Source organism: Somniosus microcephalus, chromosome 13 (assembly GCF_052327205.1).
Source record: "Somniosus microcephalus isolate GS21.2 chromosome 13, FLI_Smic_1.0, whole genome shotgun sequence".
NCBI classification, from domain to species: Eukaryota; Metazoa; Chordata; class Chondrichthyes; order Squaliformes; family Somniosidae; genus Somniosus; species Somniosus microcephalus.
Window position 1 is genome coordinate 19,398,655 of NC_140999.1, and position 25,909 is coordinate 19,424,563.

The following is a 25,909-nucleotide window of genomic DNA, read 5'->3' on the forward strand; positions in this document are numbered from 1 at the left end:
GGCTGTCCCGATTCAGCTCATGGAACTGATAGGACTGCATTAACTTACAAGCCGAGTGCACATACTGGGATTTTTTCCCCTTTTCCACAAAAAATGATGAGAGATTCATGTCAGGTCCTTTATATGCACTTGCCATGAATCTCTTGCTCGACAATCAGGGTTTACTGACACGCAGAGGTGGGAGTTTTTACTCTGAACTTTGATTGTTATAAATAACCGTACATTGATACTTCAGTATTTACCATGTGATTTCTATGCAAAGCAGTATAATACAAACAAGATTTTACAGACTCCAGTGTGAATTCAGAGACGATGTTAAAACTGCAACCTTGTTACTTTAATTGTTTTGACTTCCTTTCTTACAATCAAGGTGTTGGCCACCAACACACAGGATACCTGATAAAGACTCCACCTTAACCTTGTTCTAGGGTAACATAAAGTATCAGAGAGTTAAAAACCCTTCGACCGGTCGGTTCCATTGAACATGTTCACCCAATTCCTCTTAAGCTGCAGCTTGTTACTTATCCAGAACTCATCTCTCCAGTCTCCACGGATTTCCAGGTAAATGTTTTGCCTGCTGTTTAGACGTGTAAGAGATGTGTTAATTATTTATTTGCCATAGCTTCTCTTTCAGGAATGAATCTACCATTGATAATGCACCAACAATCGGTCACAAAAAAAAACTTCAAACATTTCTACATCAGTGGGGGAAACTGCCTAGCAATGAATGGGAAAAAAATGAAACATTCAATCAGTTCTAAAGCCTGTTGTAGATGTAATATCAGTACAATAATTCCACATTATGGTACTGCAATGTGAGGCACCCTGATTGCTTCACAACTGGGCAGCCGGGTTGGTTTTAGGAAGGCCTAAGAGGGCTTGTAACTGCAATGTCCCTGCTCATTCATATATGTGAGTGTGTGACCCGTAATCAAAACTGATAACAAGGTTAAAGTTTCAGCAGAAACCACATTTATCAGGCAGGAATATTAACTGGAAATAACTTTGAATCTATTAACAACTCAAAATAACTTTTGAATTAAACTAGGTGTCAGAAACGTATAGCAGAAATTTATTTTGAAAATGGTGCCATTGAAATACATTAGTTATCGTGCTGTGGGTGGAGCTTAACTACCCAGACTGCTTGTAAAGATAATTCACACACAGTCTGCGTGCTGCTCGGCATCACCCGCAAAGCTTGAGGCCCGCGGGGTATAATAGAGGCTTCGCTGTGCTCTGGCACTAGTCCAGCTTGTTTTATTTACACAGGCATTTTTTCATCTTTATTTACAATGGCATTTTGACCTTCTGATGATTTTAAGTATTTACAATAAAATTAATCTGCAGATTAGCAATGCTGCATGGTGGCAAAAGCATTTACTTCATAATGTTGATGGTGCAGGTACGACTGTGCTCTGCGCAGACTGCTCAATGAATGCCATTAATTTGTAGTTGGAGGAAGCTACAATGGCATCTGAACCAGGCTTTGCGGAACACCTCCGTTCAGTCCGTAAGGGGGACCCCAAGCTCCCGGTGGCCCGTCACTTTAATTCACCGCCCCATTCCCACTCAGACCTCACCGTCCGCGGCCTCTTGCATTGTTCCACTGAAGCTCAGCGTAAGCTCGAGGAACAGCACCTCGTCTTTCGATTAGGCACTCTACAGCCCTCCAGACTCAACATAGAGTTCAACAATTTCAGATCATAACCTCGGCCCCTATCACATATATATATATATTTTTTCTCTTTTTTTTTTAATCCACACTTTTGTTTGGCCTTTTTTCTTCCCTCCCACATGCCAGCTGTCCTTCATTCTGCCAGGGCCATTCACACTTCATCTAGAGCCATACTTTGTTCCTTGAATATCTCTTAATGTCTCGCAATGTCTCTTAATCTCCCCTGCTTTCTATCCTATCACTGACCTTCCCTGTTGTTCTTTCATCCCCTCCCCCTTTTCCCAGCCCCCACTTGCTTTAAAACCTATCCCTTTTCCTGCTTTTTTTCCAGTTCTGACGAAAGGTTCTCAACCTGAAACGTTAACTCAGTTTCTCTCTCCACGGATGCTGCCCTGGCCTGCTGAGTTTTTCCAGCGTTTTCTGTTGTTATTTCGGATTTCCAGCATCCGCAGTATTTTGCTATCGTAACAGAAGATCTAGTATGGGGCGCCGTAGGGTTCAAACCTTCAGCTTTTGGCACAGCACACGAAACCTCAACAGAGTTAAGAATACAGGGCCATTCCGTAATCCTGCGCTGCCAGTGAGGAGCCATGCTCACTGGGAGCATGGATTGGACAATTGGAGCCGCAATGTTGTAGCTCTACCTCCTGAGCCCTGCTCTCTTCAAGTGTAGCTTCCCTGCTTGTGAAGTTACCCTTCAAAAGAAAGTTGGGCGCAAGAAAAGTCCATTCAGCTCTACTAGGCCACCCAATCCACAATTGATTACTATTCTATTCTGGACTTGACCCTCACTCTCACCACCTACTTTAAATAACACTCTCTCTTCTGTCTAAAAAACATAATAAGCCCTGCTACTGATACCTTTACAGCCTTCAATAACACTTCATATTGGGTTAGGCCCAGCTAATTTAATTTGCTGTTAAAATGCACTATATGTATATGGGGAGGGGCCGGGGGCCGGGTGGGATATACTGTATATGTTCCATGTTTCAGAATTTTGCCTTCTACAATTCAATTTGGTTTTCCTGTAACCTGGCAAAGATCCCTAAAAATTGGTAGTTTGGTCATTTGCACTAAGGTTTTTTATATCCTAAGTGGCTGTGTAGGGATGAGTCGGTTTTTTTTTCCCGTTACAGGGGGGAGGGAGAGAAGCTGACACTCTATCCATCTTACCCCTGCTGTCGGATAATACTCAATGCCAGAAAGCCACTTGGGAGTTCACAGCCTGCTCTCCCACTCCCTTGATAGGAGGAGAACAACATGAAGGTGCACAGCTAAGTAATTAAGGGAGGGATAAAATGAACAGAAGCAAAACAAAAAAATCCTCACATGCCCATGGAACTGTATATTCTACAGGAAGGGAGGGAATTGGAAGGGGAAAATTTACATTTTTAAAATACAAATCCCATTCAAGTGAATGTGTAGAATTTATTCAGACATGGTTCTGAAATCTGCCATCTCGGGACCAAATCTGCTCCGTGCGTCTCAGTTCAATTAAACTGATCTCCTCCAGTTCCACGGAGCAATTATAGTCAAACAACGTTTGAAACGTCATTTTCCGAAAGCAAATAAAAGCAGAAATGGACGTGAAAAGCTGGCTGTTGCTCAAAAAAAAAATTGTGAAGGAGTTTCCCCCCCAAACAGAAGCTTTAGTCCTTGTGGTACGGTCAGTTCGCTTTTCAGTGAGGCAGAAAAACAATTAATAATGGAACCTATTAAAGGCTGATTGTTGCCACTAAGAGGGAGGTAGAATTACAGCCCTTTGATGTAACTGGGTATGAATCAGGCCTCATTACAGAGATATAATCTACATTCATACATTTATGTTGGTTAGCTGGATCTATTGGGACATATTGAATTGCACATCCATAGAGCATCTTTGCCACAGAGGTTTTTTTCTAGTCTCAAGCACCAGACAGAGATTCGGTGGTAGAATAGTAGCTTCCAAGGTAAGAAAAGGGTATCGGAGCTGTTTACTTATTGAGGTTCCATCCCAGAAATGCTGTGTCTGTTCCAGTGACTGGCATCTGTTTACAAGGTTACGCATCAGGATCCTTTGAAGCTCATCACATGGGGCTGGAGTAAGATCAAAACTTCCCAAGTCAACTGTGTGGGCAGGAAAATGATCTTCAGAAACAATTACATAATTAATTGACCTTGCCTCTTCCGTAAATCAACTGGTCTCCCAGCCTCTGTGGCAATAAACCTTATCATGTGGAAACGAGCCCTGTGAATGAAATGGGCTTTCTTAGCCTTTGTAGACGGGCGTAACAACTTTAATGTAAAACATACTAAAAACATTCTTTTCTGTAGGCCCGACAGTGATTAACAAATGAGATTACAGAAATTTGTAACTTTCCATAGTGAGGAAATGTCACAGTTTTAATACAATTTACATTCACTCTCTCTCGTTTTGTAAGAGACAGCGGCATTTTATTTTGCAAATTGAGCTGGAGATATGACAACTTAACCCTTTTAGGATGAATGTGATTTTGCTTCTTTCAAAAAAAGGGACCTTAGCCCGAGCCCTATTTTTGCTTATCTTGAATTTGTTCTTGGACGATGTGGGCAAGGCCATATTTATTGCCCATCTCTAGTTGCCCTGAGAAGGTGCTGACGGGCCTTCCTCTTAAACCGCTGCAGTCCATGTGGTGCTGGTGCTGCGAGGATGTTGTTAAGTAGGGAGTTCCAGGATTTTAACCCGGTAACCATGAAGGAACGGCGATATATGTCCAATTCAGGATGATGTGTGACTAGGAAGGGAACATGGAAGTGGTGGTGTTCCCACCACATTGCTGCTCTTGTCCTGATGAGGCTGCCATGGGTATCATGTGGTTCAAAGGGCCCCTTGATGATGTACATCTCTAAGATGGTGCCCACAACTGACAAGGGCAGATTCTATGCCTTTGGTCGTGTCTTCTCTGGTGTTGTTTCTACCGGTCTTAAGGTCCGAATCATGGGTCCAAACTACACTCCAGGCAAGAAGGAAGACCTTTACTTGAAGCCTATCCAAAGGTTAGTATTGTGCGGTGATCCCCATGCTGCTGTAAATTACCAAAACACAATTTGACTCATTGTTTTGGATCAAAGATGGTTCCCTAAGTCTTTCATTCTTAACAAAATTGAGAGGTCATCTCATTGAAACATACAAAATTCTTACAGGACTTGACAGGGTAGATGCAGGGACTTGGCAATGGTGGTGCACCTGAAGGCCAGAGAGTGGTGGCCGGGTTTCCTCCTGTCTGAGATGGTCTTTTCCTGACACTTATGAGGCATGACTGTTAACAGCCATTTCTCAGCTGTAGCCTGGATGTTATGAAGGTCCTGCTGTCGGCTGACTTTTTCATTATTGAAGGAGTTGTGAATGGAGCTGAACCATATGGATGGAGTGAAGGTCATTGATCAAGCAGCTGAAGATGGTTGAGCCGAGGACACTTCCCTGAGGAACTCCTGCAGTGATGTCTTGAGGCTGCAATGATTGGTCTCCAACAATCACTATCATCTTCCTTTACATCAGGTATAACTTCCATTGATCTCAGGTTTACTAGAGCTCCTTGGAGCTAAACTTGGTCATAATGCTGCCTGATGTTGAGGGCACCTTCTCTCTACTGCTCCACTTCTGTGCTTTTTGGTACTAACTATACTTTGTACTATGGCTGTACCACTAAATTTGTATTGGCGGTCCGATAAAAAGAAAAGCTTGTTGTATTCTCTTGTCAACATTGAAACTTATTTTTAATGATTCATTATTGGGGAGGGCCAGTAACATATACATCGAGAGTGTATCAAATATCACCAACAGTAGTATATTCCATCTCAGATGTCACATGGACCTTTGCCCAGAGGCTGTGGACAGACCTTGCTTTGGAGGTGGGTATCTGGCACAGCAGAGATGACACGACACTATTTCATAATGTTGGATAATTTTTTTTATTGTATATGTCACAGGAGTCCTGTCCCTAACAGGGCAGGTAAGCGGGATCTCTTTGAGAATGAGTCGGCTCCAAGATAACACTCCTATGATGGGAGATTGGAACTGAGTCAATGCTCTGTAGCAGACTCAGTAATCTGATACCTGAGCCAGGCACGATCCTAGCATTCCAGGGTGCTGTTGATGATTGGCCAACCAGCCTTGCTTATTGATAGGATCTGGGCGGGTAGATGCGCCACTGAGGGCTGGCATTCTTTAATGGGAAGGTGGTGCTGGCTAGACATGTAGCAGGAAGTTTACCAGTGCTCTAGTAGCCAATTAAACAGTACCCCTGTACACACGGAGGGGCCTTGGTTCTTGCCAAATGTGATCTTTGACTCAATTATAGCCACTGTGTCAGAAGACAGTGGGTTCAGGATCGACTCCAGATACTTTGAGCACATGTTCTAGATTGACACTTCAGGGTAGTACTGAGGAGATCCTCACACTGTCAGAGGTGCCAAAGAATCAGACAACACAGAAGGAGGCCATTCCACCCATCATGGTGTGCTGGCTCTTTGAAAGAACTATGCAATTAGTCCCCATCCCCGGCTCTTTCCCCATTGCCCTGCAAATCTTTTCCTTTTCAAGTGCCATCTTTCAGACGAGATATTATCTGAGGCCCCGTCTGCCCTCTCAGGTAGACGTAAAGGGGGTGATTTTCACTCAGAAGTCGGGAAGGAGGCGGGACTACAACTTTCGGGGTTGTAGTCCCGCCTCCATTGAGATGTGGCCAATCCACTCGATTTTAACTTGATTGACCTTGTTGGGCCCGCCCAGCGGGCTCAGCAGGCCAATTAAGGGCCACTCGGCAACAGGTGATGTCACAGACTGAAATTTCATCTGTCAAGACATTTTGACAGATGAAATATCAGCGTTTCACAGCTGTTTGAAGCTGTCAAACACTGACAGTCTTACTTCTAACCTGAGTCCTTCTACACAGACTCAGTTAAAAAATCTCTCCGGCACAGAAAGCTGCAGGCTGTCACTTTTGACAGTTCGCAGCCGTTCTGCTTTCTGTGCTGGTTAGATGATGGACTCCTGAAACCTAGAGGAAGGAAAGCTGTAAAGGTAAGTACAGGTAATTTAAACTTCTTTTCACACTTTAGACACACCAAACACACTTACCTTTGCACTCATGCACCCATCACTCACCTGAACACCGACCCCTCCAAGTCCTTCAACCCGACGGCCCGACTCCTCTAACTTGGCGTGGTTTGGAGCCGTCGGGAATCCCACACTTCAAGCTTTAAAATAGGGATTAGGCTAAAAACTGCCTGTTAACTACCTGTTAACAGGCAGTTAATTGTCACTAATCCCTTCCTGCCTCGGGTCGGCGGGTCCCAGTGCGGGGCGGGTACCCGCCTCCTTTGAAACTTACATGGAGGCGGGTTTGGGGCGGGATGGTGTCGGGACCCCCGAATTCGGGACTTTAACCCCCCGCACGCCTCCAATCCCGACTCCACGGGTCAGTTAAAATCGAGGCCAATGGGATACTTTGGCCCCACCTTTACTAAAACAGATTTATCTCACTGCTGTTTGTGGGACCTTGCAGAGTACAAGTTGGCTGCTACTCCTTACATTACAACAGTGACTACACTTCACAGGTACTTGTTTTGAAATTTGCAAAACAGATGCTTTTGATATTATATTAATTGTAGAAAATCTATATGCGTGTAGTCACTATAATAGCTTAAATGAGACATTCAGGGTGACAAGTAGAGCTCATCACTTTTTACTGCGAGAACTCATCATTTTAGAGCTCAATAATTTCCTGCAATCAGTTTACTAACCCTAAACCGAAATTTAACCCCTAACTTAAATCTAATCTTAATCCCAAATCTAACCCTAAATCTAAATTTAACCTTCGCCCAAAACCTAATCTAATCTAACTGTGAATTCAAACTTATTCCTAATCTTGATCCTAAAACCTAAATCTAGTCCTAACCTTAAGACGGGGAGATTTTTTTTTCAGGCTTCACAGTGTGTGCTTGGTATCATCGATGGATCGATGATTCTGAAACCAAATAAGCCAGCTGAAAGAATTGTACAAGCAGACTGTGTGTTGTGACACCCCCGTGCTTCAGGATAGGGGTGCCCAACTAATGCACACGGAGAGCAAATTGTACAGTTGTGCTTATGCACGCAGACATCTTTCCACCAACTTTCCCACTCAATCTCTGTATCAGTGATCCACTGATCACGCCAGTGCCCCCTGCAAAAATATTATACAATTTCATACATTGCTTACAGCTACCTATGCCTGTATCATAGATCCTGATTTTTGTGGGTCTTTTGCAGCTAGGACCAGGGAGACAGATTTAGCAGTGCTAAAACAGGGAGCTGGTTCATAGATACTGGTCTCCCTGAATCCAAGCTAAACAATGGCCAATATAAAAGTAGCGTTAAGATAAGAACATAAGAATCAGGAGCAGGAGTAGGCCTTACGGCCCCTCGAGCCTGCTCCACCATTCAATAAGACCATGGCTGATCGTCGACCTCAACTCCACTTTCCCGCCCGTTCCCCATATCCCTCGATTCCCCTAGAATCCAAAAATCTATCGATCTCAGCCTTGAATATACTGAACAATTTAGTATCCACAGCCCACAGCCCTTTGGGGTAGAGAATTCCAAAGATTCACAATCCTTTGAGTGAAGAAATTCCTCCTCATCTCAGTCTTAAATGGTGTTCTAAGCACACCATTTAATTTGGACCAGTAGTTTTGATTGGGTTTCAAACAAAGACCTGAGAGGTGAAAGGGCAGTGCTTCAACCAACTATACCATGCATTCCTTTGTATATCTAACATGTATGTTCCAACTGAAGTCAAAACTGACCTGAGATTGGCTCTGGATTCCATGTGTGAGACCACTGTGAGAAGATAATCTCACATCACTTGGGCTTTGCACTACCTGCACATCAGCTACAATTGATGCAAAATGAACATTTACATTTAAAATGAAAATTAAATCTTAAAAAAGGACTTGTATTTATATAGCACCTTTCACACCCTCAGGATGTCCCAACGTGCTTCACAGTCAATACATTACTTTTTCAAATGTACTTAGTGACTTTTTAGTTTGTGAGCCTAAAAAGTTCCCATGGGACTGCTGGTGCCCCTTTAAATTTTTAACCGTGGCCTCTGCATCCCTAAACTAGGGAAAGGAAGTGGGAAAAATCATCCAGGGCCCCCACATCTAATTTATTGACCCCTTCAGAAAGTGTGCTTGTGTAGACATTGTTTGATAACAGTCCTACAACCCTCCGAGAACTTTTCATTCCTCCAGCTCTGTCTTCTTTTGAATCCCCCACTTCCTTTGCCCCACCATTGGCAGCTGTGTCTTCAGCTGGGCAATTCCCTCCCCAAACCTCCCGCCTCCTTTAAGATTCTGCTTAAAACCTACCGCTTTGACCAAGCACCTGTCCTAATATCTTCTTTGGCTAGGTGTCAATTTTTGTTTGATCACACTTCTGTGAAGCGCCTTGAGATGTTTTAGTACCTTAAAGACGTTGGGCTCGATTTTCATCGGGCCGTTGAGGCAGGATTGGAGGCATGTGGGGGGTTAAAATCGCGAAATCAGGGGGGCACGAACCCAACCCACCTCCATGCCCGTTTCACAGGAGGCGGGCACCCGACCTGTGCTGGGACCCGCCTCCCCGAGGCGGGAAGGGGATTAGTGCCAATTAACTGCCTGTTAACAGAGAGTTAACAGGCAGTTTTTTTAGCCTAATCCCTATTTTTATCCCTGAAGTGTGGGGTTCCCGATGGCTCCAAACCACGCCAAGTTAGCGAAGCGAACCGCTGGGCTGAAGGGCTTGGAGGATTCAAGATGTCCAGTGTTCAGGTGAGTGATGGGTGCATGAGTGCAGAGGTAAGTGTGTTTGGTGTGTGTAAAGTGTTTAAATAAGTTTTACTTACCTTTGCAGCCGTCCTTCCTTCAGATCTCGGGAGTCCCTCATCTCACTGGCACAGAAAGCAGAATGGCTGCGAGCTGTCAAAATCTGCAGCATTCTGCTTTCTGTTCTGGAGAGATCTCTAAATCAGCCTGAGAGGAAGGAATTAACTTAGAGTACAGATTGTCAGTGTTTGACAGCTTCAAAGAGCTGTCAAACGCTGATATTTCATCTGTCAAAAGCTCTTGACAGATGACAGTCTGTCTGTGACGTCACCTGTTGCCGGGTGGCCCTTAATTGTCTGGGCGGGCTCAACAAGGTCAATCAAGTGAAAATCGAGTGGGTTTGCCTCAACTCGATAGAGGAGAGACTACAACCCCAAAAGTTGTAGTCCCGCCTCCTACACGCCTCCATTGATAAAATCCAGCCCGCTATATAGATTGCAGGTTGTTGTTGTTGTAGCTGTTGATTGCAGCATTGGGTTTGGCTGTGATGCTATTTTAAGACAAAGGGGCTTGTGAAGCATAATGGATGAATAATGGCGAGTTGGACAATATACTAGAAGGTACCAGTACTACGGAACTGTAACTCAACATGGAGTTAGTGCCTTGAGGGAAGGACAGATGAAGAGAAAACTGACTCAAGGAAAGATATAAAACTGCTCCAACATCAGACACGACAAAGACACTGTATACATTTTTTAAAAATCCAATAATTTTTAATATTTATTTACCGTCACTCAATACTAACCGTAATGCTCAGCATAAAACGTGAACAACTGCGAGGAGCTGGCCTTGTGTTTGAAGGTGCTTTATGCTCATTGAACATGGCTGCAATCACTCTTAGACTCCCTTGGACTTGGCCTGAATGTAAATAATAGAGAAGGAATAGTGTTTCTGATTTTTGGTTTACCAGATTCAATTTTTTCTGTTCAGTGGCATTTTACCAGACCTTATCGGTGATATGCAAAAGGAAGACAGGCTATGTATAATATCTACAGAACTGTGGATAAGTGGCAGTGATTTACAAGGTTGCAATCTAATCTACAAATTCAGGCTGTTCCTCAATCCTCATACGAGATAACATTGGCACGAGGAGATTGATGCCTGATGAACTCATTACTGCAGCTTTATCGAGAATGAATCTCAAATTGATTACTGGGGAACTCTCCGTTTATCCTATGTGCTGATAAAAATAGAAGTCTTTTTTTTATACCACTGAGAAACCCAGGGGAGGGCCCAAGGCCAACATTGCAAGGCACCATCAGATAAAGAGTAGGAGAGAAGGCAAGGTCAATCAAAAAGTTCCACTGTTTTGAGGTTCTGGGAAAGAGTGAGTCAGAGGAAGAGATTGTACAATGAGTCTTGCTTTTCAGTTACAATTGCTAAAGTCAGTTGTAGCATCTCCATTGCCTGAGGTCAGCTAACACAGCAAAAACTATGTTCAGATACAGCAACTGCAACAATTATGCTATAACTAATGACGGACACTATGCTCCCACGAGCATAAGAACCAAAACTCTAAAATTAGTGGAATTACAACAGAGATTGAAAACAAGCTACATCTCAGTGCTAAATACAATATAATTTCTACTTCACTGCACTGCATCTGATGGAGAAAGTCACTGCTAATATGATGATGCATACAGTAATGAGCTTGTTTGTTCCCTGGGATGTGCTAGGGGACAGAAGTAGGAGACTGCAAGGGGGAGCACTTGTTCTCCGAAGTGCATTGGTTACGTCTCTCTCCTCTAACCTGATTGATACGAAACCACAAACAACAAAGAGACTAAGGGGCCAGATTGTACGGTGGGTGGGCAACAAGAGCTTACCGCCAGCAGAGAACAGTAAAGTTTCCACTGCAGCTATTATTCACTACAGGGAGTAAGCCTATTTTTTAGGCTGCTTAAAATTTGCCTTATTCAGCAATTCTAATGCTTAAAATAATGAATGCAGAAAGCAATCAGGGAAAGAGAAGCATGTGACTTAGTGGCAAACTGTGGGTTACAATGGAAAAGTTAGATATGCTTCCACACAGGCTCCTCCAATAGCTCAGTTGGTAAATGCACCGCCTAGTGTGGTACTGAGCCACACACATCAGGGAGGTTCTGGGTTGAATCCCCGGTCTCTACCGAGTTATTTGGTCTCAACCAAGGAAGTGGTGGTGAGGCTACAACTGACCTCAGCATTCCTAAGTGATGGAGCTTGGCAGTGACGTTCCCCCCCCCTGGTCGAGTAGCCTTTCAATATTCCATTATCTTGGTTCAAATATGAAAAGCATGGCCACATTGGGAAGCTACTAGATGCTGCCTGTACAACAGAACTTGAGAAGGAATCAATGCCTTGAGGAAAAGAGAGGAGAGAACTAGGGGAAAGAAACCATTCCATGTCATGGGAACACGGAGAAGCAGGCTCAAATCTGTGAGGACTTTAAAAAATATGTAGACACCATGGCAATCAGTGGTAATTCTAATGGCCCCATCCCTGCTGATTAATAAAAAGCAGAACATTGGGCATTAGGTATAAGTTTCATTGTCTCCCCATTATGCTATTCTGTACACACAGGCAATAAACCATTACCACTTGTGTGGGCTCCATCAGGAAAATGGTTTTACCTGATGGTTACTGCTGCTGCCACGGAAAACCATTGGAGAATAGTGTGGCAAAATGACTGCCTACAAAAAAAAATCCAGGCAACGGAGTACTCCCTCCGTTAGTGAGAGAACAACAGCCCTTTACTGTAGTACCTTCTATAATATCCCATTGCAATACCTGTACAATGTTTCTTGTATGGCTTCTATAGACAAGTCTATTTGTATAGTGCTTGCCCCAATTCAATTAACACAAGTCTAATTGCGCCCCCTTGGGGAATCCTAAAGTTACAATAAAATGCATTTTCCAGTTCACAAATTCACTGATTTAAAGTAACTTGAGAGTAAAGCTAACAGCATTCAACAAACTCAAAGCGAATATAACATGTAGGATTCATTGTGGGTTGCATTATTGACTATCGATTATATATTGTTTCCAAGTACATATTTATAACTACTATTAACATCAATCCCTAAAGAAAAAGTTCTGCCAATACACTCCTGTCTTCTGGAATTCTCGACCCAGTTCCCTCCACCTGGCCAGCCCCTCACAATTTCCAAAAAAACCTTCTTTGACAGTGCTTTTGGTTCCTCATCTGAGCCTCTACATTTCTTTCCTCTTTCCGCATGGTTGGTGTCCATCACATCCTAATTGTAACGTGCTCTGTGATGTCTTCCTGAGCTTAAGGAACACTAACTAACTGCAAGCTATTGTTGTTCTGGTTTCCCATTGGGTTAAACATCTGGGTTGATGCCCTGTGCTTGCCGTGTGGGACAGAACCATACAAACTGGGAAGGTCCTAGGTTTGAGTTTAATCTACGCTGGGTTAGCAGATCTCAGTCATAGAGGCAGTGTTGCTGCTGCATTGGCCTCGGCATCCCAGGGCTAGAGAAGGACAATTCAGGATTCTCACACCTGCTGATGGAAAAGTGTGCACATGTGATGGTGGGATTGACCTTAGCTGTGATGCTCCTAGTGTTCAATAGCCTGTTGACACTCACTAGGCTTACACCTGAGCATGGGACAATTGGATGAGGTACTAGAGTCAACTAACAATGAAACTGGGCCCCAGCAAAGAATCGCTGCTTTCAGAAGAGGAGGGGGAAGAAATTGCTCTGTCACTCTCGTGTGGTGTATGGGTTTCATGGGATTCTAAATGATCCCATATACCAAATGAATGCTCAAATCCCTTTGCTATTAAGCAAGATAGGATCTTATGATAAGTTCCAGTGAATGAAGCTAGCTGTGTAAGTGAATACATTTTGATTGAAAAGAGTTAGAAAAAAAACCAAACACTTACAAAGGACTACCAGTAACTTAAGCATTTGTTTGTGTACACCTGTTGATTTTTCGACACAGTGAATACTCTTTTTCAAACAGTGTGTTCTGGTGACGTTGTTGGGATCACTAGTTTAAAGGTGTTACTGGCCTGAATACACAAGGGTACTGTGTGACAGACAGCTTTTGAATTCAGCTCAATAATTAAACAATAACAATTTGGATTTAAATAGCACCTTTTGTATAGAATTTACAGCACAGAAACAAGTCATTTGGCCCAACTGGTCTATGCCGGTGTTTATGCTCCACACGAGCCTCCTCCCACCTTTCTTCATCCAATTCTATCAGCATAGCCATCTATTCCTTTCTCCCTCATGTACTTATCTAGCTTCCCCTTAAATGCATCTATGCTATTCACCTCAACTACTAGTAGCAAGTTCCACATTCTAATCAAAACAGGAAGGCAGATTATTATCTGAATGGCAATAGATTGGGAGAAGGGGAAGTTCAACGAGACCTGGGTGTCCTTGTGCACCAGTCGCTGAAGGTAAGCATGCAGGTGCAGCAGGCGGTTAAGAAGGCAAATGGTATGTTGGCCTTCGTAGCGAGAGGGTTTGAGTACAGGAACAAGGATGTCTTGCTGCAGTTGTACAGGGCCTTGGTGAGACCACATCTTGAGTATTGTGTGCAGTTTTGGTCGCCTTATCTGAGGAAGGATGTTCTTGCCATGGAGGGAGTGCAGCGAAGATTCACCAGGCTGATACCTGGAATGGCAGGAATGACGTATGAGGAGAGATTGGGTCGATTGGGCTTATACTTGCTGGAGTTTAGAAGAATGAGAAGGGATCTCATTGAAACTTATAAAATTCTAACAGGACTAGACAGACTAGATGCAGGAAGGATGTTCCTGATGGTCGGGGAGTCCAGAACCAGGGGTCACAGTCTAAGGATAAGGGGTAAGCCATTTAGGACAGAGATGAGGAGGAATTTCTTCACCCAGAGAGTGGTGAACCTATGGAATTCTCTACCACAGAAGGCAGTAAAGGCCAATTCATTAAGTATATACAAGAAGGAGTTGGATATATTTCTTAAGGCTAAAGGGATCAAGGGATATGGGGAGAAGGCAGGAACGGGGTACTGAATTTGGATGATCAGCCATGATTTCATTGAATGGCGGAGCAGGCTCGAGGGGCCGAATGGCCTACTCCTGCTCCTATCTTCTATGTTTCTATGTTAAAGAAGTTTCTTCTGAATTCCTTATTGAATTTATTCATGACTATCATCTTTATGGCTCCTAGTTTTTGACTCCCCCACAAGTAGAACCATCTTCTCTACATCTACCCTATCAAACCTCTTCATAATTTTAAAGACCTCTATCAGGTCAGCACTCAACCTTCTCTTTTCTAGAGAAAAGAGCCCCAGCCTGTTTAATCTTTCCCGATAGTTATAACCTCTCAGTTCTGGTATCATCCTTGTAAATCTTTTTTGCACCTTCTCCAGTGCCTCTATATCCTTTTTGTAATATGGAGACCAGAACTCTGCCCAGTACCCCGAGTGTGGTCTAACCAAGGTTCTATACAAGTTTAACATAACTACTCTGCTTTTCAATTCTATTCCTCTCGAAATGAACCTAGAAACAGTGCTTTGTTTGCATTTTTTATGGCCTTTTTAAACTGCATGCTACTTTTAGTGATTTGTGTATCTGTACCCCTAGATCCCTTTTCTCCTCTACCCCATTTAGACTCTTATTTCCCAAGGGGTATATGACCTCCTTATTCCTTCTACCAAAATGCACCACCTCACACTTATCTATATTAAAATTAACTTGCCATTTACATGCCCATTCCGTAAATTTATTAATGTCTTCATGTATTTTGTTGCAGTTTTCCTCAGTATTAACTATACCCCCAATTTGGTGTCATCTGCAAATTTTGAAATTGTAATTCCTGTTTCCGTGTCCAAGTCATTTATGTAATTGGTGAACAACAGTAGTCCTAGCATCAATCCCTGTGGACCACTTCCCACCATTCTGAGTAAATACCTTTGATTCCTACTCTCTGTTTTCTGTTTTGCAGCCAGCTTGCTATCCATTCTGCTACTTGTCCCCTGACTCCACATGCTCTGACCTTAGTCATGAGTCTACTTATTGAAGGCCTTTTGAAAATCAAAGTATATTACATCTACTACATTACCCTTATCTATTCTTTGTTACTTCTTCAAAGAATTTGATAAGTTTGGTCAAGCATGACCTTCCCTTTTGAAATCCGTGTTGGCTATTCTTTATTATATTTTCAGTTTCTAGATGTATTTTTATTAAATCTTTGAGTAAAGATTCCATTATCTTTCCTACCAGCCACATTAAGCTAACTGGTCTATAGTTCCCTGGACTTGTTATATCTCCCTTTTTAAATATAGGAATAACACTAGCTGTACTCCAGTTCTCTGGCATTATTCCCTTTTCCAATTATTTTTTGTATATATATATATATATACACTAGTGCCTCTACTATCTCTTCTCTAGCTTCTTTTACTATGCAATTCATCTGGATCAGGAGTTTTATTCTCTCTAAGATTGACTAGTTTATCAATTATCTTCCCATTTTATATCTTAAATGTATTGATATCTTTTTTGATCTATTCTTCTAGTGTCATGTCCACCCTGTTAGTCTTCCTAGTAAATACGGAGGCAAAGTAATTATTCAATATTTCTGACATTTTACTGTCATTATCTGTGAATGTATTTCATGCTTCCTTTAGTGGCCTTATCCTTTTCCTGATTTCCTTTTGTTATTTATGTGTGACATGAATCTTGTCATTCATGTAGAAATGACTTATGAAATAATACTGGGCAGCCTGCTGGTGGCGCTGCCCAGGGAGAGTATAAATACTCGGGCATGGGCCCAGCTTGCTCAGGACATTCTTTAACAGGAACTAGTGAAGGACACAACTAGATCTCCATGTTGTAAAACAGTTGATTAAAACTTTGTTTAACGCTTAGACCAAGTGCCTAGTAGTTTTCTTATGTCAATGTGTCTGTAGAATACTTTATTATTTCCTTCAGATCACACTCCCTCACTGCACACCACCTTCATTCTTCTTATAGTGCATTGGTTGAATTATTAAATATTGATCTCTCAGGAAAACATTACAGCTATTCAAAAGGTACTGGAGACTGTAATGGGAGAGTTAAGGTACCATCGGCATGAGATTCATTAGACTGAATGTCTTTTTATTGACCTTGACATTTCTTATGTTCCTCTGTGCCCACATTACAACATGAACACTCCAAAAGTACTTCATTGGCTGTAAAGCGCTTTGAGATGTCCAGTGGTCATGAAAGGCGTTATATAAATGCAAGTCTTTCTTTAAGTCTTTCTTTTTGATAGAACAATAAAAAATATTGTTTCTTTCAATTCTTTGAAGATAAGGGTAAATTTCCCATCCATTAAGGTTAATAATAGCTACTGTTTTTTTTTTACCTTTGGTGAACTCAGCTTTTAGTTTTTCACCTAATGACAATCTTGACCATGCCACTTTCTCTGACCTCAAGTGAAGTTTCCACATCTCTGTCATTCCGAAAGCTACCTTGTAGAAACTCAGGTTCCACATTCATACCAGATACTTCGAGCTCGACTTTGCCAGGCCCGAGGAGGCGGGATTGGAGGCGTGTGAGGCGTTAAAATCGCAAAAAATGCCGGGTGGCTCCAATCCTGCCTCCAAGCAATTTTCCCAGAATCAGGGTTTCAGACCCCGTTTCCATCCCGCCTCCAAGAGGCGGGATAGGCCCTTAACAACCAGTTAATTGCCTCTATAAACCCATTTTGAGAGGCCTTTCTGATTTTAACACATTTCCCCCGTCCGGCACGTCTCGTCTGCAAAACGCCAGTTAATCTTGGCGGCCTCACAAGTGGACTACTTACTAACAGCTGCAGCTCCACCATTAAAAAGGAGTTTTCGCCAATCATCATTTGCAGGTGGCAGAACTTTGTTGTCTCAGGTCTGGGGGAACTTTTAGCAGGCCTACTCATTGTTGGGGAAGTTTGGAGTCTGACACCCATCTCCAGTGTGACCTCCTGGGAAACCTCTCTCCCCACCTTGACTGAGCTCTTCCTCAACTGAGGCATATACCAACTGAGGATTTCCTTTCCTCCTGGACATCAGATTTGGATGAAGACCAGCCGCGGCAGCAGCAGAACCATGAGCAACAACAGCACCAACAGCAGGAGCATCAACAGGAGCGCCAAGCTGCTGCTTACCCACCTGAAGCTGCACAGGCCAGAAGGCGCCAGCGCGCAACCACATTGCTGCCAGGATGCAAGGGGCGCACTCATGATGGCCAGATTTGCTTAGCCTGCACAATCAAACACTTTTGCCTTGCACCTTCTTACCAGAGCATCGACAATGGACAAAAACCTACGGATTCCTATCACTCTGACCAACATACTGACAATTGCAAGTCGCCCTAAGCCCTCAATGTGGAAGTCCCATTTGCGAGATGACACAGGCCACAACTTCAACAGTTTGCCATCAAATCTGTTTATCATCACATTACAAGGATAGCTTGTCAAAAACAATGCAACAGAACACCCAAGTGACTACCCTTGTGACTACTTGTGCTTTATCTTCCTCTTATGCATGCTCCTATGTGGTGCTTCCCTTGTGGCTTCAGCAGATGTGGAGGCCCCTTGCTCACTTTCTTGCTGCTCCTGTCTCAACACCTTTGTCGGGCATCCTCTGGGGTTGCGAGCCTGTGAGGGCTCGGCAACAGTCTGCTGCTCCTACGGCTGTGCAAGGACTGAGAAGCCCATCTCAGTTGGGTGAGGACTCTGGTGGGGCTCTGCAGTGGCATGGTCGTGTGCGTGCTTGGAGAGGAGCCCCCACTTCCTTGTTGTCTGCCACCAACATCCCTCTCATGGATCAGCCCCACTTCAGAGCTAGCAAGTGGCTTGACAGCACCTTGCTGCACTGCCGGGGGGAGCCATGGGGACCCGTTTCTGCACTGGAAGCCCTACTCCAGAGGACTTCCATGAAGGTCTGGTTTCTATGCTCAGTAGCTGACCATCGCTCCTCAAGAGATGTCAGTCTATTCTGAATAATGACCATGTTTTCAACACTCTGGCGACTTAGCTCCTCCACGGCCATAGCCATCCTCTCCTCTATCATAGCCATCCTTTCCATGGAGGTTGCCATCCTTTCTGTGGTGATGCGTTCATGCGCTATTGCCTTCACAAAGGCTCTGCTCTTGTTCGCAATGGACTCCTCCATTCGCTCCACACTTGCAGCGACCCTAGAGACAAAACCTGCCAGAGACTCCTGCACGTGTTCCTGGAGTTCCAGCACCGCTCTCCTTCTGGATGGACCCGGAGGCACAGGGTCAACATGCAGCTGAGCCGAGCTGGGAGAGTCCTGCACCCTCCGACGAGGAATCTCCATTGCTGTCCCTGTCTCCACCATCTGCTGATGCTAACTTGTGAGCTGTGACAACACTACTCTATCTCGCAAAGGTCTCACCGAGGTGTGAGTGTCTGCGCTGGTGCTGGGTGCACTGAATTCTGCTGACGCTGCGCCCTCAGAGGTTGCAGCTTCCTCAGAGGAGTCTTGAGGCTCAGGCTGTTCCTCCTGGACAGTGGGGACGGGGGCTGTTGGTGGTCCTGTCGGGGAGTAAAGGAGTTAGAGATGTGAGGTAAAGGTTGCATGCACGTTGAATTGTGCAGATGATCATAAGTGAATCTGTTAGAGCATCAGAATCATTATTAGTCACTTATGCAATGTCAATGAGAGAGATGCCAAACTATTCTGTCACAAGCTTGCTGTGATGCGCCCGTCTGTCGGTCCCCCACTTGCGAATATTCCTCGACACTGGCGATTTCCAGGGCCGCCTCCTCCGAGGTGGTGATCTGGGCTACTGAGGGTGGCCCTCCTCCTGTCCTCGCTCTTTCCCTCTTATTGTGGGCTCTCTTTTCCGGCAATGAGGGAAGCAAGTGGAGTTTGAGTGAGAATGAAGGAGTTAGTGTAGAGAATGCATAGCATAGATGCTTAGAAGGAGACAAAGTGTTGGATGTTCATTGAGGAGGCAGGTAGGAGGCGGGACTACAACTTTTGGGGTTGTAGTCCCGCCTCCATTGAGTTCTAGCCAACCCACGTGATTTTGACTTGATTGACCTTGTTGAGCCCGGCCAGTGGGCTCAGCAGGCCAATTAAGGGTCACCCGGCAACAGGTGACGTCAGAGATTGAAATTTCATCTGTCAAGACCTTTTGACAGATGAAATATCAGCGTTTCACAGCTGTTTGAAGCTGTCAAACACTGACAATCTATACTCCAGGTTAATTCCTTCCTCTCAGGATGATTTAGAGATCTCCCCGGAACAGAAAGCAGAGGCTGCAGATTTTGACAGCTGGTGGCCATTCTGCTTTCTGTGCCGGTGAGATGAGAGACTCCCGAGACCTGAAGGAAGAAAGGCTGTAAAGGTAAGTAAAGGTTAGTAGAACTTCTTTAAATACTTTAAACACACCAAACACACTTACCTCTGCACTCATGTACCCATCACTCACCTGAACACCGGACATCTCGACCCATCCAAGCCTGTCATCCCGACGGCTCGCCTCGCTAACTTGGTGTGGTTTGGAGCCGTCAGGAATCCTACATTTCAACAATGAAAATAGGGATTAGGCTAAAAACTGCCTGTTAACAGGCAATTAATTGGCACTAATCCCCTTCCCGCCTCAGGAAGGCGGGTCCCAGTGCGGGGCGGGTACCCACCTCCTTTGAAACTGGCATGGAGGCGGGTTGGGGGCAGGATGGGGTCGGGACACCCGATTTCAGGATTTTAAACACCCACACGCCTCCAATCCTGACTCCATGGCCCAATGAAAATCCAGCCCAAAGGGTCCTCCCTGTGTGTTGTAAGTTTTTGTCATTGCATCACAATGATAGGACAGAGAGGCAGTCAGTGCCCACTGGAAGGAGCACTTCGAAGATCTCCTTAACCATAACTCTGTCTTCGACATGAGTGTCCTCAACTCCATCCCACAGCATGCTACCCGTCACCATCTCAGCACAACCCCAGCCCGGCATGAGGTTGAAAAGGCCATCCGACAACTGAAGAACAACAAGGCCTCAGGAGCAGATGGAATCCCCGCCGAGCCACTAAAGCATGGCGGAGAAGCACTACTGGCGCGAATTCATGAACTCATTTCTCTGATCTGGAAGGAGGCGAGCATGCCAGGGAATCTCAGAGACGCCGTAATTGTGACCATCTTCAAGAAAGGTGACAAGTCTGACTGCGGTAATTACAGAGGAGTTTCCCTGCTGTCTGCCACAGGGAAAGTCATCGCAAGAATCCTCCTCAATCGCCTTCTCCCAGTGGCCGAAGAGCTCCTCTCAGAGTCGCAATACGGATTCCGCCCACTAAGGGGCACAATGGACATGATCTTCACCGCACGTCAATTACAAGAGAAATGCAGGGAACAGCACCAACCGCTGTACATGGCCTTCTTTGATCTCACAAAGGCCTTCGACACTGTCAACCGTGAGGGATTATGGAGTGTCCTCCTCAAATTCAGCTGCCCTCAAATGTTTGTCACTATCCTCCACCTGCTTCACGACGACATGCAAGCTGTGATCCTGACCAACGGTTCCACCACAGACCCAATTCACGTATGAACTGGGGTCAAGCAAGGCTGTGTCATCGCACCAACACTCTTCACGATCTTCCTTGCTGCAATGCTCCATCGCACCCTCAGTAAGCTCCCCACTGGAGTGGAGCTAATTTACAGAACAAATGGGAAACTGTTAAACCTCCGTCGCCTCCAGTCCAGGTCCAAGGTCGTCCCATCCTCTGTCGTCGAATTACAGCATACAGACGATGTTTGCGTCCGCGCTCGCTCGGAGGTCGAACTCCAAACCATCGACAACACCTTCACCGAAGTGTACGAGAGCATGGGCCTTACACTAAATATCCGTAAGACAAAGGTCCTCTACCAACCTGCCCCGACCACACAGTACTGCCCCCCGATTATCAAAATCCACGACAAGGCCTTGGACAACGTGGACCACTTTCCATACCTCGGGAGCCTACTGTCAACAGTGACAGACGTCGACGATGAAGTCCAACACCGCCTTCAGTGTGCCAGTGTAGCCTTCGGTCGCCTGAGGAAGAGAGTGTTTGAAGACCAGGAACTCAAACCCGGCACTAAGCTCATGGGCCTAGAAATTAGCTATAGCCCCGCCAGCTCGCTGGCGGCCAGAATTTACCGCTGGGCGCGGAGCCGATATTCAGTTTCAGCGCCCAAAGTCGAGGACGGCCGCTGTTCAAGGGTGTGGCCGCCCCCGCTTGGGGCGCTGAAACTGAATATCGGCGCGCTAGCGGCCGCAGCGCCACCCGTAGCGGAGCGGCAGGCACTGCAGGCCTTCCTCCCTCTCTTAAGGGGGAGGTGCCTGCAGCAGCCGGAGCCCCGATCGCGAGTGCCGGCAAAAGAGCCCGGCACAACGGAGAAGTGCCGGGCTCCCGGAAACCAGCCGGCAATGCCGCGGGGGGGGGGGGGTGGAGGAGGCCGGGGAAGGAGGTGCGGGCAGGCGGCCGCCGAAAAAGCGGCCGGCCGCACCTCCACCTTAAAGTGCTCCACTAAGGCTGCTGTACGGACCCGGTCTCCGAATGTTATTAGCGGCCACCACGGAAGAGGCGGCTGCTACTGAAGATGGGGGTCGGGCCGATGTTGGGGCGGTACCGGGGCGCTGCGCACACCGATGACGTCATCGGTGGCGGCGCAGCGCTAACGGCTACTGCCGCAATTAGCGCGTCAATGAAGTTCGCCCAAAGTTTGCAGACTGGCGCAGAAGCCCTCTTTGGGCGGTAACTGGGCGCAAAGCCCACTGAATTTCTAGGCCATGGTCTACAGAGCAGCAGTGATACCCGCCCTGCTGTATGCCTCAGAGGCATGGACCATGTACAGCAGGCACCTCAAAGCACTGGAGAGGTACCACCAACGCTGCCTCCGCAAGATCCTGCAAATCCATTGGCAGGATAGGCGCACCAACGTCAGTGTTCTTGCTCAGGCCAACATCCCCAGCATCGAAGCTTTGACCACGCTCGATCAGCTCGGATGGACGGGTCACATTGTCCGCATGCCCAATACGAGACTCCCAAAACAAGCGCTCTACTCGGAGCTCCGGCATGGCAAGAGAGCCCCAGGTGGGCAGAGGAAATGCTTCAAGGATACCCTCATAGCCTCCTTGAAAAAGTGTAACATCCCCACCGACACCTGGGAATCCCTGGCCCAAGACCGCACAAAGTGGGGGAGAAGCATCCGGGAAGACGCCGAACATCTCAAGTCTCTTCGCCGGGAGCAAGCAGAAGCCAAGCGCAGGCAGCGCAAGGAGCGCACGTCAACCCAAGCACCCCACCCACCCGCCCCTTCAACCACCGTCTGCCCCACCTGTGACAGAGACTGTAGGTCCCGCATTGGACTAATCAGTCACCTGAGAACTCATTTTTAATGTGGAAGCAAGTCATCCTCGGTTCCGAGGGACTGCCTAAGAAAGAAGAAGAGACAGTGATAGGGAATGTGAGGGCTGCATGGTCGAATAGTTAAGTGAATATGACCATAGAGAGAGAGGGAATGGGCAAAGGTGCAGGGATGTAAGTGTCAAGTGAGATGTGGAGGAAGAGGTTGGCAAAGCAGAGTGCTGGTGAGGAGAGGCGATGGGGATCAGATTGAGGGTGATGGGAAAGTCATACTCACTTTTCCTGTGCGGAGAAGGTCATGAAACCTCTTCCTGCACTGCAGCCAGGTTCTGCAGCACATAGAGATTGAGTTGACCTCCTGGGCCACTTGCACCCACACAGCTTTAGTCTGCTGGGGAGGCTTTTTCCTCCCTAAGGGAAGAGCACCACCTTATTTGATCTTGCTCCCTCCACCAGAGCTTGGAGGGAGGCCTCATCGAACCTTGGAGCACACTTTGGCCTACTGCTGGGCATAGTTGCTGAATGAAGCGATTACAACAATGGGCATAAAATTTAAAGTCTCCAGAAGAAGCAAGGCTGCTTGCAGGCCTTAAATCCAGCAGCATTGATGACGTCATCGGAGGCGACTTTCTGTATGAAAAGACTCATTGGTCCAGGGGTTCACACATGCTGGAAATCAAGTGCCCAATTAGGGCAAAATCGCACTTTTTTCCCACTTTATATCGGAGTCGGGGTCCTGACACGAAAACCACCTGACACGACCAAGCCCGCCCCAATGGCAAAATCGAGACCTTTTTCTCTCTCCAACACACTGCTCCTCTCCATGTCCAGGGAGGCCCTTCTAGAATCACTTTCACACTTGTGGAAAGGTTACTAAAGTAGCATGTTCCTTGTGATCTTTAAATATACCATCCTACACACGTGTTGTGTTGAAATCAAGAAAAAGCACACCATCTATTAATCTAACTTGCTATTTTTAAGGATCTCAAAATTCACCTCTCCCATTCCTCTTTTCGTCCAACAACCTACAGGTTTTGAAAACCCAACCTGGGTGTCATCTAGCTACTATTTCTTGATTTATCGCATCTCTCCTATTCTGTTCAACCATCAATGGCCTGCACTATGGGCCTTGCTCCCTCACCTAGATTTCTAAATAAAAAAGTAATGTAACATTGTGCGCAGAACAACAGCTCAGCATTCATAAAGCGGCAGTCAAAACAATCTGAGCTAACAACTGTATCAGCGGAAAGCAACAAAAATTGATCCAATCCCATGAACTGATTACGATGCTTATACCCCTCATTTTTGTAGTGAAATTAATTTTATAAGTATTAGAAAAAGACTGGCGATACTCATGGCTCCTGGGGTGTCGTAGCTATGTGATCATGCTTTTGATTTTGAAATACATCAGAGTCTGAGCAAACCTCATCTCTAGAGACTAAAATAATATATTAAAAGTCTTGCTTGTGGCACACACCTGTTGTAAGTCACATCTCCAGCCATCGCAAATTGCTGGTTGGCTCAAAGTAAAACAGCAGCAAGTCAAAATTGAAGAGGTAGGAAACTTAACAATTAAAAACAGGGAAAGTGGTCTGAGTGTCCCTGAATGTGCATTACACAAAACAGCCGATCCTCTGGCTCAGCCGAGCAAGGCCACGGGGGATTTGCTAATAATCTGAAAATTCTGTAACATCTTCCCTTCCTGGCACACGCCGCTGTCTTAGTGTAAGCATTTTCGTTCCAAAGTTGGCATCACCTTCCTTCTGAGGTCAGAGACTACTAAATATATCACGTGTTGTGATAAAAAAAAAACATTGAAATGCTTCTTGATATTCTTCGGTTTTAATCTGTAACTGTGGAAATGGCACGGATTGGAACTGCATTAGAATTCATTCCCACCATCCCTGCATTACTGGCAAGTTTGCAATTAATAAAATTCTCTTTTGAAGCATGTAACATTCTTTTTCCTTGGTTATTCTCTACCTTACTTGTCCTCCTGGGCCGTTCAACGTCTGTAGTTTAGAGGGTGGGATTAGCAGCGATCACCAATACTCCTTTCGACCAAGCAGCCCGATACAGTTTACCCTTCCTCCTTGTGGGCAGGCAACTGGCTTCCACTCAGCAACTCCCCGAGAACCTAAGGGCCCACCCCTCTGCGGAGTGGCCTAATATTAGCTCCTTTGTCATTTTAACTAAGAATGGAAAATGGAGCTCAGAATTGGAATTGACCCTGTGAAAATGAATTGAATATTTCAAGGGATGTACTATGATAATGGTCACTTTGCCAGGAATATGTTGTATACTGAACTGTACATTTTCTTTTTGCTTGATGAGCACCCTTTGGTATTAGTAATGCAATAACTCAACTATTTTCGATTATTTTCCATACCAATTTTCTCTTGAAGGTTTTGGCATGGTTACTCAGGCCCAGTTGACCTCCAGTACCTTGTCTGAGTGACCTTTCGTCCAACCTTACCATTGACCATGAGTGTCGGCAGGCTATTCAACTGCAGGGAACATCGCAAGTCTGATCCTGCTCACAATGTCTACACGCGCCCACTTCCATCAGAGGCGGAAACTCGAGGTCATTTTTACCTCCCTCACCCAGGGCTGCTGTAACCACTCATAGTACTGAATGGCGTCCTTCAGTGCTGTAAGATTCTTTGATTCTGTACCTTGACCATCACCCGAGTTGATATCAGTCAATTGAGCAGAGATGGGGATTGGAACTGATGACCTTCCTTATCTGGATATTCTAGTTACTCACTAGATAATCTCACTGAGCAAAATGGACAAGCTTGTGTTTTTAAAAAAAATGTTTTTTTACACATTTACATAGCAGCTTCAATTTTTTAAATAAAGGTTCATCAAAAAAGATGGCGGTTAAACACCTCAGGAATGAGGCGAGGGGCAATTTCCCTGATCTATTAATGAATTTTCCGTCCTTTGAAATGAATGTAAAGTAATAATAAATATGAATATTTGTGTTTATATATACCTTATTGCATTGTCAATGTGCCTTAAAGCACTTCTGAC

General features: G+C 45.3%; 1 protein-coding gene across 1 annotated transcript in view; it reads left to right on the forward strand.

Moving 5' to 3' along the window:
* The first annotated feature begins 230 nt into the window (after positions 1–230).
* fgf22 (fibroblast growth factor 22) overlaps positions 231–25,909 on the forward strand; it is a 185,536-nt gene continuing 159,857 nt past the window's right edge. Inside the window, exon 1 of the mRNA XM_086006023.1 lies at positions 231–561. Coding sequence (XP_085862149.1) covers positions 485–561 — 77 coding nt within the window. The 5' untranslated portion in view covers positions 231–484. The remainder of the gene's footprint in view (positions 562–25,909) is intronic.